Source organism: Leptonotus elevatus, chromosome 7, assembly GCF_054856555.1.
Source record: "Leptonotus elevatus isolate MCC_2025b chromosome 7, RoL_Lele_1.0, whole genome shotgun sequence".
Classification (NCBI taxonomy): Eukaryota; Metazoa; Chordata; class Actinopteri; order Syngnathiformes; family Syngnathidae; genus Leptonotus; species Leptonotus elevatus.
The window spans coordinates 12,691,923-12,705,706 of NC_141245.1; the positions used below are offsets into that span (position 1 = coordinate 12,691,923).

General features: G+C 40.7%; 1 protein-coding gene across 1 annotated transcript; it reads right to left on the bottom strand.

Moving 5' to 3' along the window:
• Positions 1-4,086: 4,086 nt before the first annotated feature.
• ccnl1a (cyclin L1a) lies at positions 4,087-13,380 on the bottom strand. The gene is made up of 10 exons (XM_086080524.1): positions 13,053-13,380; positions 12,786-12,860; positions 12,391-12,500; positions 10,860-10,980; positions 10,691-10,755; positions 7,551-7,650; positions 7,370-7,474; positions 7,010-7,263; positions 5,254-5,352; positions 4,087-5,171 (listed from the first exon to the last, which is right to left on the bottom strand). Exons 1-10 carry the CDS (start codon positions 13,296-13,298, stop codon positions 4,721-4,723), a joined length of 1,626 nt encoding a protein of 541 aa, XP_085936650.1. The 5' UTR covers positions 13,299-13,380; the 3' UTR covers positions 4,087-4,720.
• Between the last annotated feature and the right edge of the window lie 404 nt (positions 13,381-13,784).

Sequence of the window (13,784 nt, forward strand, 5' to 3'; positions counted from 1 at the left end):
TTAACATTTTTTTTCCACTTTTGTTAACAAGAGTATGAAAACCTAGGGGAAAAAAGTATTGTACATTTAGACCAGATATAAAAATTTGTGATTAATCACGAGTTAACTATTGAAGTCATGCGATTAATTACAATCGCCTGACGCCCTGATTTTTAATAACCTTTTCTTTTTTTGAAAAAATATATAATTTTCTTTTTTTTGTGGAAAAAAATATTATTTAAAAAAAGAAAAGAAAAGATTATTAAAAATTAGGTCATCAGGCGATTACATTTTTTAATTGTAACTAATCGCATGACATCAATAGTTAACTCGTGATTAATCACAAATTTTATATCTGGTCTAAATGTACAATATTTTTTTCCCTATAGGTTTTCATACTCTTGTTAACAAAAGTGGGGGAAAAAAGTTAAACTAATAGAAACCGTTCAAATGAATTTTTGACGTCTATAGCCATCAATTGCAGTGAATGAGTTAATAAACAGTTATGAATGAAACAATTTTAATGTACATGTAAAATTCTTTACATTTTCATTATCTACAATGAATCAATTAACCAATCATTTTATTTGATAATTGAGTAGATTGCATTGTAATTCACCAATTCTAGGGGGAGACACCAAAATGAAGGCAAGAAATATTACAGGGTTCTTGTTAATTGAAGCGTTAAATGAGCCAGGTTCCAAAACTGAGCGAATCATCTGTGGCCCGAGGGCCACACTTTGCCCACCCCCTGATGTAGCCAAGGGACCCCACATGTTGCGGTTTCAGTGTCTTATTTCATTTCACATTCTTGGAAGGAAAGCATATTATTGCAAATGTCAAAATATGCCTTAAATGTGTATTTAATACGAGGTGCGGACGTGATTGTTGGGACACGTTCGATAGTTTCTTTGGTTGTGCTTTCGATTTCCAAGAGAGCAGCTCACGTTACTTTCACACAAACAGTCATCTATTTTGGAAATTCCCACGAGGGTCACTACAGTGGTCAAGTTGCTTTTCTTTCACAATCACTGTCTGGAGCGGGATTTTTTGGGGGGGGGGGGTGGGGGCAAAGCCTAACTTGATGTTTTGTGGCGATCTCAGTGAATATGTGGAGGAAAACACTGCAGTAAATCAGCCAGTTTGCTAGCTTTGAGACAACTTGATTGTGTGAAGGTTTGTTTGAGACCGCAGGAGTGAAGGTGAAGGTGTTAACGTCCTGATGGAATCGTTTTTAAGATTGCGCCTGCCAGCTTCACATAGCACAGGCTTGCGGCACACATCCATCATCCATGAGTTGTTTTGGGTTTTTTACCTTGCTTGAGATCCCAGAAGCAGACTAAAGTCATTCATGAGAATCAGTCACGTTGCTATGGTAACGCATGCATGCAAATGCTGTCTTTTTTTTCTTTTTTTTATGAAGTAAATGTTAAGTGCTCCTTAATTAATCCTTTAAATTCCCCTCATTCACACTTTTAATGCTGATTTTCAACATCTGGGTTCTATGCTGGCAATTTGAGTCCATCTTGTTTCCTTTTTTTTAAACCAATTTTGGTGTGTTGATGCAAATGTGACAAAATAACTCCACCATCAAAATAATACACATCTTTACATCCTTTAGGCATGACCATGGCCACTTTCGGCCAATTTAATTGTTTACATTTCTTGTCCTTTTGAATAATATACTTTCATTCTAGACACAACAGCTGAAAACAGTTTTCGGAATAGCAATCAGATGTAATATTCTTGCTTTCCAAAAGAAGGATCTTCACTCTAATTGAGCAAATGAAAGATGCAATTTTGATCTCAAGAAGTGGTGATACCTTCTGCCAACTACGGACAAGAATTGGCTATTAATTCAAAATGGCTGTACAAGTACACTTGTACTTTATCTCAAGTCATCGTTTCTCATTAAAATGAATAGAAATGCCGTCAATCCGTTCCAGCCTTCCCCAAAAGAACCACAATGATCTATTGTTTTCATAAATGACAAGCAGTAATGACGATTAAATAGAATTAAAACCAATTAGACGGCTATACCGTTCATTGATGCGTCCCACTGGACTACTCGGCAGTCTCGTGAGTCAAGTCGCTCTTATTTCAAGGCACCAATAAATATACAAATCAAAATGACATTTTAACCCATTACCATGGTTTCAAACTCTAGTTTAAAATCCTACTTTGAAATCATAACCCTAATTTGAAATCCGTACTCTACTTGGAAAACCTTAACTTTAGTTTTAAATCCTACAGTGAAAGTCTAGTTGAATTAAAACCCTACTCTGAAACCCTAAACCAAGTTTAAAAGCGCATGGGAGTTTTCCCAAGTCGATGCCCCTTGAAACCCGGCCATTTTGGGGGCATTCGACCATGGAGGTTCCACTGCAGGTAAATATCTTCCCTTGAAATCTTTGTGCAACAGCTGCAACCCTGCTAGCTGCAGACATAACATTGGCTCAAATTACCCACGTTGCACTCTGTTTGCTCATTTCCTTTCATTCCCCCCCTCACCCTTACAATCAAAGTCGGTGTTGTTCATCGTTTTGGTCGAAACGCTACACCGTCTAGATGCAATGTGAGTTCACTCAAGTGTGCGTGGGACTGGTGTAGGTGGGGTCACAATGTATGCGGAGTATTGGGACAAACACCATCAATGGAAATGGAAAAAACATGGACGGGAATATTGTGATGTCAGACATCACTGATGCTGGACAATTAAGCTCTGTTGTAGTTCATCCCAAAGGCCTCAATCAAGTTCTTCCACTCCAAATTCGTTCATGCGTGACTTTATGGACCGTCATTTTCTACATTGATTGATCCATTTTCTAGAGGAAAGCCAAACAAGCGCACAGATTCCACACAGGAAGGTGAGCTGAGATTTGAAACCCCAACCTTGAGAACCGTGATGCAAACTTCTTAACTTTTTTTCCCTTCGTTTGCCATTTTAACATCCAATATATTTTCACCACAAGTAGTACTTTTTTTTTAATACTGTAGCTCAAAGAATGTACTATTTATTTTGTACACGACTCAATCATGTGAATGAATAGAAAGTCTTCCTATTCTTCCCTTGATTTTAATATCAATGACTGTGAACTATTTTGCATTGTGTATTTACTTGCTGCATGTCTAACGTTGCCTTTTCTCAGCACAGTTCATCAACTTTAATGGCAAAATCAATATGCTTGCAACCATAATTTTACTGCACAGAATGTGCTCAGTGTCCAAAAATGGTGTCAAGGTCCTCGCATGATGTCACAAAGTAAACTTGAACCATCAGATGAACGATGCAAGCTTTCAGTCAGGGTTCGTTCAAGGTTTTAGTGTTTCCTAAACACTTTCTAAGCAGTCTTGTCGCACAGAATTTTTAACATGTTCCAAATTAGGACATGCTCAAAATTTCCTTGCGACAAGATAAACCATTAAGACTGTTTAGAAAGGTAGGCCTATCGGAAACGCTGTGACCTTGAACGAACCGTGACGTGAAATCAACATTTGTTAGCGTTGTAAACATTCGGCGCTCAGTGGGATAGATATGTAGGTTACTGTACGTGCTCTCAAATAGTGTTGCTTCTGCATAGCAGGCATGTTTGTTTTAATAACAGCGCTCATTTTATTGTTGCTTTGTAATAAAGTTATTCTTCCACACTGTCAAGACAAAGCAGGATGGTTGGGTGTATTTATTTTTGTTAATGCGCCGTAGTTTGGCTCTAACTGGGACCATTTGCACCATGTACATTTGTATTTAAATGTACCAATAGAACATGTCTTTTTTTATTATTATTATATATTAAGATACATTTAGAAGTTAAACACTAATTGACGCTCAGAACTGTTAATACCTCTTGCGTGTGCAACCTGTGATGCTAAACATCCCCCTCCAAGCACGAGGACCAATAGCTCCCTCTGGCGAGCATTTAACATACTGCATTTTTCGAGACAAAACTATCTTCAACTGTATACAATTGGCATCCACACTGGTGCGTTAAGTCCCATCTATTTCACTACAAAAGGGAAAGGGGGTTTGCCTCCCAAAATGTTAGTACATGTAATGTGTCACTTTTATCAGGTGGTAGCCGGGAAAGGGGAAAAACAACCTAAAAGCAGTTTAGTGCTATAACATTTATTGAATAAAAATTGGACATGAGTATTTGTGTAGACTAAAACCAGCATAACCAGTTGACAGCCCAAAAAGATTTTCAAATTAAGTCTGCAACATATGGTAGAGAAAATATAACAGCTCTTTGGAAACGTAAAAAAAAAAAAAAGTAAACTTTGGAGGCAAAATACAAGACTTTCTTGCAACATTCTGCGCTTTTCTGAATCCTTTCATTATTTTCATCGTAGCTATCCACTGTGCAGATCGCTTTAAAAAATTAAAGCATTGACATTAGGCCAGTGGACACCAATCAACTTTACACTGTAAATAGATGCTTTTCTACTTTACATGTGAATCAATCAGATCGGGCAAGCGGGGTAACTTGAGCTACAGGTGTGTGACATGAACAGAAGACATGATAACAGCACCCGTCGGCTTCTGGCAACTAAACCTCATTCTGACTTGAGAACCATTTTCTGAACGTCGCCACAAATGTATGAAAAGGAACATTCTTTTAAACAAAGACATCTTTTGAGACAAATAAAGAACGCATTTGGGAGACCCAGAAAACAAAAACCCAAAGCTGGCTTGGACACTCCTGAATTTATTTACAAGTTGGCGCCTTGTTGCCGATGCGAGTCGTCAGCGTCTGTGTCTCCCGTGTCCTGAATGTCCGCCACTGCTGTGATGTTTGCTCTTGTGACTGCGCTCGCGCTCCCTGTCGTAGGAGCGCGACCTCTCCCTGTCTCTCCTGTCTCGATGTCCGGCGCTGCGCTCGTGTTTGTGTTTCTTCGTAGACGCGTCGAAGGCGCCGCGATCTCTGTCCCTGTCCCTCTCTCGGTCCCGCTCCCTGTCCACTTTGAGCGGCGTGCGGGAGCGGGACCGAGAGCGCGTGCGTTTCCTCTTGTGGCTGCTGCTGTTGTTGTGGCGTCCGCCACTCTTTGAGTCACTGTTGCTGTGGTGGCTGGCCTTCGATTTGAGGTGCGGGAGGAGGGGCGAGGGGGGGTGTCTCCGAGGCGAGGGACTCCGGCTGTGGGATCGAGAGCGTGAACGAGAACTGTACGTCCCCGAGCGACTGCGCCTGTTGTTGTAACTGGAAGGAAGAAGAAAAAAAAGGTAAGACGGGCGGGTGAGCATCACGGCGGCCGTGACTAGGAACAAACATGTTGACTTACTGCCTGCGAGGGGAACGAGATCTGGAACGTGACCGCGTTCTGGATAGGGAACGGCTGCCGCTTCGGCTGTTCCTCCCGATCTTTGCCTCCTTCCTCATTCTAACCCAAAGGGGACAAAAAAAGAAAGAAAGATAAGTGTTAAAACAGATCATGGAAACATTCATTAGGAATAGAAATGTATCATGCCACATGTATGCCAGCAACACAGAAACGGGCTATAAAGTTACCAATAACCCGAATGTCCACCAACAGTAATCCGACAAGATCATTATTACAGTTAACAGGTCCACAATCACAATACAATCATCTTTCTGCCTCAAAATGAAACGAGTAAGACGTGCTCTTTAATAGCAGACATTCAGCTTACAGTGAACGACGTCAGAACTACATTTTGTATGTATGCCTCCCACTTTTAAACCACTAAATGTCACTCCTGTCTTAAATTCCTGCTTTTCTTTGGTGCATTTTCCCTGCAATGTTGTTGTGAAATGCATGCTCAATTGAATTCGGGTCAGGTGACCGACTTGGGCATTGAATCCCACTTCACTTTTTGGGTGGTTTGCTTCGGGTCATTGTCTATCTATGCGCACTGCCTATATGTGAGCAGATGATCAGATGGCCCAAAACACTTGACAATTCTACCTGCCACTTTTGTCAGCAGTCGCAACAACAAGCCAATCTTTTCCACAGGCAGCCATGATGTTGAGGTGGCATATTTCGGATCATGAACAGCTCCTTTCACATAGTGCGGTACAAAAGTTGATCTTTGTTTCGTGTGTCCATTTGATGTTGTTCCAGAGGTGTAAAAAAATTCATTTTTTTGCTGTTTGACAAACTAATCACTCTTTCCTGCTTCACACGCTAACCAATTGCTTCCATCTTGTGAAGCGACTGTATCCACTCTGTGGTCAAACCTTCTCATGATTGTTGTTTTTGACACATTTAAATCCTGCAGTGTTCTTTTATCTGCTGAATCTGCCTTGTGGCTGTCCTAATATTTTTTTAGGACATAATCAGAAACTATGACAATAAATGGCGGTATTGATTTGATTTTTTGGGGTCAATGTTGAGATATTAGAGCATATTTTAACTAACTCTAAACAATATTGAGCATTGACAATGACATGTAGCAGTACATAAAATCTGAAATAAATGAAGAGTATATGTATAACAGACTCAGGCTCTGTACACTAAATGTTGCACTTGAAAAAAATGTATGGGCATTATATTGGCACTGTAAAATGAGGTATTATCCCCTTCAGAAAATACTTTTTGTCAACAGTGTTAAATGGCTGCATCTTTCCCTATAAAGCAAATAATCTGTGAGGTATTGGGAAATGGATGGCCTTCCATGTGCCAGTTTTTTGTTTGTTTTTTGCTTCCTGTAAGAAATTGGATAGGATGGTTGTGTTTTAATGGACTCTGAAGTTTGTTGTGTTGCAACTTTCTTCATATAAATCACTTGCTACGTGTTCATCTGGATTGAATCCACAATGTTCCCACACCACAACAAACATTTGGAACTAATTGCATTTATGACGCTCAACTTTCTACAATTGCGCGGGATATTGAGGGAAGAATACACTTGGCCATGGAACAGCCAATTGTCCCTTTACTTTTGATCGTTTAAAAAGGAGGCGGCATATTTACATATACACACAATCTTACATAATTCCTTCCTATACCGTTTACCTGATTTGGAAGTAAATAACTCAAAATTCAAGTTATATCGTTGTGTCACGGCTGCATTTCTTACCCGTTGTGTGGACTTTTTGTCATCTGTGTGCGGCCATCTGGCTCCTTCTTAACAGCTTTGCCCGTTTGGCTGTTGGGAGACTTCTCTTCCACTTTGACCACATTCGGGGACGAGGGCTTCGAGGCAGGCGAGAAGCCCCCGGCACTGGTCAATGCTGGGGTGCCGTCTGGATTCAGCCCCTTGGCCTTCAGCTTAGCTTCGGCCAAGGACACTTTCCTCCGGTCCACGTCCTTCTCCAGCTGCTCATAGTTGGGCTGTGGAACAAGTTGCACTGTCAGTCAACACATTGAGCATTAAATAAGGCCACCTGCATAGAGATCATTGGTGCTTCAATGCATCAATTGTACAAGTTTGTTTTACCTTCTTCCTTGTGTAGAGTTTAAGTGTGGTGATGCAGACTTCTTTGATGTCGTCATCACTTGCTCCGAATAGCAGATACCACTGAGGTTTGGAGGGCAGGGGGATCTGAAAATAGGGGAAGGGGGAATAATCCAAAATTCCAACGCGACATGTCCGTTTAAAAAAAAAAAAATTCTCTCACCTGCAGAGCTCGGGCAGCAAGGAATATGCAGGCACAGGCAATGGTCTCTGCTTGGAACCTTACAAACACGTTGGTCCTCAAGCTGTCATTCATGTAATTCCTTTAACGACAAAGCACAGCAAACAAAAACATAGCATTTTCTCTAAACAAAGCCACTTTTGCCACTTATGTTTTTAATGATTGACATTGACTCAACATTAAAGGTGAGGTCAACCCCAGAACAGTCTTTACAATAATATGTTGTACGTGACCTCACTAATATAAACACGGCATTCTGATCAACACTGCGTTGTTGGAATATCAATTTAACAGCAAAATCCAGCCGTTTTGATTCATCCTGAGAAACATAACCCGAGATGGAGCAGAACGGTTGGATTTTGCTGCTTAGAGGTGCATTGTGGAATATGGTTGTTGTAAACATTTTTCTGTATCATGCATGTGCCACCAATGCCCAAATGCATACAAAGAGCCCTGACTTTTTAACTGTGGCTGCGCCCATCAGCTGTTGGGGCTATGGTGCCTTGCAGGAGTTCGACAGAGGCTGCAGTTATGCTTTAGGCCAGAGGTGGCAGAAGAGAAAAAAAGGTGACAAGTTCCACAATGCATCTTTAACTCAAATTCCACAAATGCAGTATTATTCAGAATGACGTGTTTAGACTAGCGGAGCTGTATAGAACATCTTATTGTAAAGAAAATTTTGTTGACGTCCCCTTTAACCAAACTTTTGCAGAATACAGTGGTACCTCAAAAGGATAAACACTATAACGCTTTTAACTTTGTAAATTTGAGGCCTTCATTCAGCATCAACATGGACTAACTCCTGATTTGTGACAAGGAACTGGCTGCTACATGCACACGACGCATGCATATAAGGTGAGTGTTTGAGTCTTTACACTCAAAGGCCAATATAAAATATTGACAGTAGACTCACATCCAAACTACAACAGTCCAGCTTCACGGAGTTGTTCAGTGCCACAATATTTGGAGATCACGACCAGCAGTCATGGACGACCACATGATCACAAATAAGATGTTTAGCAGTTATTTGTTTTGTTGCTTTTAACTCATTTTTTCTCCCACTGGCTCGCTAAGACCTGCAGCTTTGAACCAAGGAATTTGATTGAGATATTCTGACTGCGGATATAGATGAGTGTTCCATGCCAGTTGCCGTTAGTTACTTGTATGAAAAGCTATGTTGTAACATTTTGCAAAAGTTCTTACTTTCAAAGAAAGATCTGTGACATGTATTTTTTTTCCCAAAATGTCACTATCAGACCAGTCAACTTATTTGACTTGCATGACAAATCATTACAATTTTACTGAGATGTTGCCTGTACACAGTGTATAGTAAAGGTTTAATGGTGGTGACTGGAATAAATCATTCCATAAAGATCTTCATGGGAAAAGTCAAATTTGAGGTACCATTGTATAGTAGTATCTGAATTGAATGTGGAGCTGCTAAAGAAACCTCATTAGACAGGGCTCAAATGAAATGTGTAATGTTTAACTTTGTCCATTTCTCTCTGGGGTATCCATGGGATTCGTGTTTGTCACCAAACTTCCTTGTGAAGGTGCCCGCCTTACACTACACGCTGCCATGAGCAGATAAGGTGATAACATGCCATGGGGAACATGCACACATTGAGGATGTAGGGAATGTATCTACACCAGTTGCCACATTAAGATTAGGTCTGATGGGGTATGGAAGCAAAAGCATTGAAGGTTGACATGCACAAAAGGTCATTTTTGGCAAGTCAGCAGTGTGCAAGCATACGAGGCCAAACTGCCACTGTAACTTATTTAACAGCAAGACACTTAGCCACAAGACTATAGACCAAGTATTGCTGCATTTGGTTGAGAAAAATTTTTGTGCAAAATGAAATAAAAGCACATTTAATTTTCCAAGGATAATCTACATGGGGTGACATTGAAAAATGGGAAGTATATTGGGGCAAGAATGAGTGATCCGTGTCATTGGGATACAGACCAAAATTAGATGAAAAGGGGGCACTTAACAGGCGCAAGATGGTAAAAAACTGAACTAACCTAAAAACCCACATCCACTAAGTTAGAATGTTCGCGCCCAGGCGAAAATACACACCCCGAAAAATAAAAAGTATTTTAGATGTTTCTCCAACGTACAATGAAACTTATGTTTTACTCATTTAATTAGCGTTGTTATTCAGCAGGCTCGGGCGTTTCAGGCTAATCAGCAATCGCTTTATGAGCCATAAGATACTTGAATGGCTCCGCATTAAAAAAGAAAAACTATGCCAACAAGACAACATGCCAACTGTGTTGAATTGTGACCGGTGCAGAGCAAGAAGGGTCCTGGGAGGCAAAACCTGAGAACTGGATCTCCTGCAAAACAGACATGTCTGGACAACACGTCAGTTGGGGACATGACACACTATACTATTACGTTTTTACCTGCTCCAAAAAATAACAGGTCAAAGCTAAATAAAAATTTAATGGAAAAAAAATAGTAAAAACATTGTCACACTGTGATCTAAAAGGCCTGGCACAAAGAAAAATACAAATCCTTGTGGAGAGCCAAGAGAAAATAAGACGATGTAGGCTGTTGGGAAAATCCCGAGCACCCCCTTCAACGAGTCTCAGCATTGGGACTGGCTGGTGGAGAGGGGCAGCCAGCCAAAGGGGGGAGGCTTCCTGAGGTCATGTGGTTGGAGGAGGTAGAGTTCAGAGGTTCTTTATGTGACTTACCAGCACGGACTACCCTTTAATCAAAGAGTAGAGAGAAAGGACAAAGTTAAATCACACTCCCTGACACCATCAACAATTTACAGCAAGGCCACATAAGGGCACACGTGCGAGACGTCACAATGGTGGCAATAATACAAATTGCAGAAATACGTCAACTGGATAAAAAATGGGAGTACACTTGTACAAAAAGTTTAATGTGTTTAAAAACAAAGAAGGATGCTTGAATATCACTGATCTGAAAGGCACAGCTTTTCAGCAAAATAAGCTTTAATAATGTCCTCGGACATAATCAGGTGGCCTTTTAAACGTTTCAAGGTTGATCTTTAGCCCAGGTCTGTGTCTTTCTGCTGAAACTTGTCTCTGATACAAGAGAGGAAGTAGCTGAAGGTGAGGTGGAAAACAAAGATGAAACTTACCAGGCAGTCTGGACCAGCGTTTGGTTCTTTTCACACTCCAGGACTTGCAAGTACATTACAATTATCTAGACAAAGAAACAAAATTTTGCAAACTGTTATAGAGAAATTGCTGCAAAACTAGACTGGTAAGTTTTGCTAAGTTTAGACCTCGTGTGGGGTGTAACCTCACCTTGTGCGGATGCTTGACGTGTACACAGAAGCCCAGTTCCTTGAGAATACGCCGCTCAGCTTTGATGACTTGATTTTTGGTGTTTATGTAGTTCTGATCAAGAATCAATGAACTTGGAGTCCTATTTTACAATGGAATCAAAATAAAAAAGAATGTTCCCTTCTTTGGAGAACCTCAAACCCACCCAAAACAAAGAACCCTTCTGTTTCAATGTACTCTATTATTCTTTTTTCTATTCCAACCAACTCTCAGCAGATTTGTTAACTGCATGCCTATGACAGTCTGCTGGGCTTTGAGGACTCCTGTGGTTATGCAAGCTTATAGGATATGTAGCTGTCAACCTCAATCACAGCTTGTCATAGCATTGAAATATCATCCATGGTCGTTGCACACAACACCCAGAAGCTTCCTTTGGACATCTAACATATTAAAATCAACTCACTTAATTTGGAGGATTCTAGGTTTAAATGGGCAAAAGCTTACAGATTGACTGAAAAGCTTGAAGGGTTGGTTTGAAAAAAAAAATCTGTTAACTGTATGTGTGTATGAGTGTAAGTATCCCTACGTCAAGTGAAGCTTACTAATAATGCATCGGGATATTAAAAACAAGTTTAGCTAATTAAAATCACTGAAATGAACTAAAGCAGATGCCAGTCTTGTTTTAAAATGCGACGGTACAATTTTACATCTAAAATTCTGACTTCCAAACTCATCATGTTGAAGCTAAATATACACACAAAATATTAGATATGAAATCAAAGTTGCGTTAGTACCCACAACACAAAAAATTTGGTACATTTTTGGCAACGAACAAGGTGATATTTCAAAAAGCCGTAGACAAAAAGCTAGTGAAAGGGCTTTTGCGCTAAAGGCACAATCAAAATATATGGTGAGCAGTAGTCAAAAGAGAACTACATTACCCAACGGTCTGCTGACTGACGGGTAGATACCCAAAGCTTAAGACTGAACCACAGAAGTCTTCAAGGTGCCCAGGGGGCCAAGGACCACCGGCCAACCTGTCATCCCCGATCCCAGTGCCCCGAGGTGGCGCAGACCACGGGCGTCTCCCACGGGAAGGGGCCTGGGCGAGGAGATAGGCCCCCTTGGATCATGGTTGTCATGCCGACTGCTTCATCTTACGTACCATTCCACATCACCCAGGCTTTGGTAAATGTAGCTGGTCGCTGTTAGTTGGTTGCAAGGGAAAAAAGAAGCCAAGTTAATGCCAAGGTCTTATAGTGCTGCCATGAACAGACTTCTAATCAAAACTAATTGCTCACACTGCCAAAGTAGTGCTACATCATATGATACTCTTGAGTTGTGATGTGACACAAACTTAGGTGGTAGTCAAAACTAAACTGTTACATCTGCAAATGTACACGTGTGGGGGAGAAACTGAAAGGTTTAAGCATAGTTTAAGAGTGCAATGATAAACAGAAGGGCACTTTAAATAAGGAACAATTCATCAGGAAAATTAACAGTGATTTCTTTTTCAAACGTTTTGTGTACAGTGAAAACTCTTGACACTTACTTTTTGACTCTAATCTGCTTTAAGTGGTGAAAAACGTTGATGACATCTCGTATTCGCCTGGGTGCTTCTTCAATCTTTGAGGCCAAGTTAATACAAGCCATTGCAACAATCTGAATACAAAACGAAGCACAAAGTTTGCAAGAAAGGGATCGTTGAAAACACAACACCAGAAAAATCACATTCGAGAACGGCACAATGGTGTCTTCAATTTTAACGAATACGAATACGAATAATTTTTTTAAATACTTAGCGTGAATAATTCGAAAACAAATTTAGGAAGAAATCAGCCGCGTTTGAATATGTCCAACATGGCGCCCGGCAACGTTACGCCAACGAAACGCTAGCATGAGACGGCACCAGCGGCCTAGCAATTTACAATCCAATAAATAACTCACCTCAAAACTATGCTTGACGAAGGACTTTGAATAAAAGAAACGATGAAAAAGCACCTGCCCTGTTGCCATCGCCACCTGTTGAAAACACAAAATATATATATATTTATATTTTTTCTCGAGCACAATGGATCGTCGCCATTTTGACTCCACCACGCACGCCAGCGACACAGCAAGCTAACGGCTAACAGGCCGGAGCGGCTATGTTTAACAACTACACCGTTACTCAAAATCCCATTGTAGATTTAAAACAAGTTAAATGCTATTAACCTGAGGCAAACGGAGAAGAATGCCCGCCGACTGAATCAGCTCACATCCCAGGATGCGAAGGTCGGTCTCCGTGTGGAGGTCGAGGCCGTCGAGCATTGACGGCGTCGGAGAGAGCCTTTCCTCGGGGATGAGAGAGTTGTCGATCGTAAGGTACACTTCGGAGTAAACTTTGTCACCGATGAGGATGCCATCGTTGTTTGTTGACGCGGTTGAAGACACAGAAAGAGGACCTGCGGCCATCTTCATTCGGGAAAAACTCGACGACGGCAGCGGCGATCAGGAAGCCACACGACGGAACAGGGTGCTGCTGGACTAAGAGGGTGACGTCACAAAGCTGCTGCGGCACAGACGTTGGTGTACATCCGAGACGAAAAATAGTATCGCTGCTCTAGTATTAAAATAACAATAATTAGTTCACATGTGTACGGAAAAGGCTAAAAAATAACATTTACTGTCGCCCAAAACTTTTTTTTTAACGTGTAAGTATGGAAGTCTTCATTTTACCTTTCATACATTAAAAAGAAAGGGGGAGAGGAGAACTTTTTTTAATACAAGAGTTGTATGTGTATGTTTTATTTGTGTTTTGTTGTTGTTGTTTTTTTTGGCGGGGGGTTGTTCTTGTTTATTCTTGGTGTGAGAATTTTTATGGGTAATGTGAGTTTTTTCTTATGAGTTTTTAAATAGTACAGAAGCCGGAACTAGTATCAAAAAGTTGTTCATACTGTAGTTAAT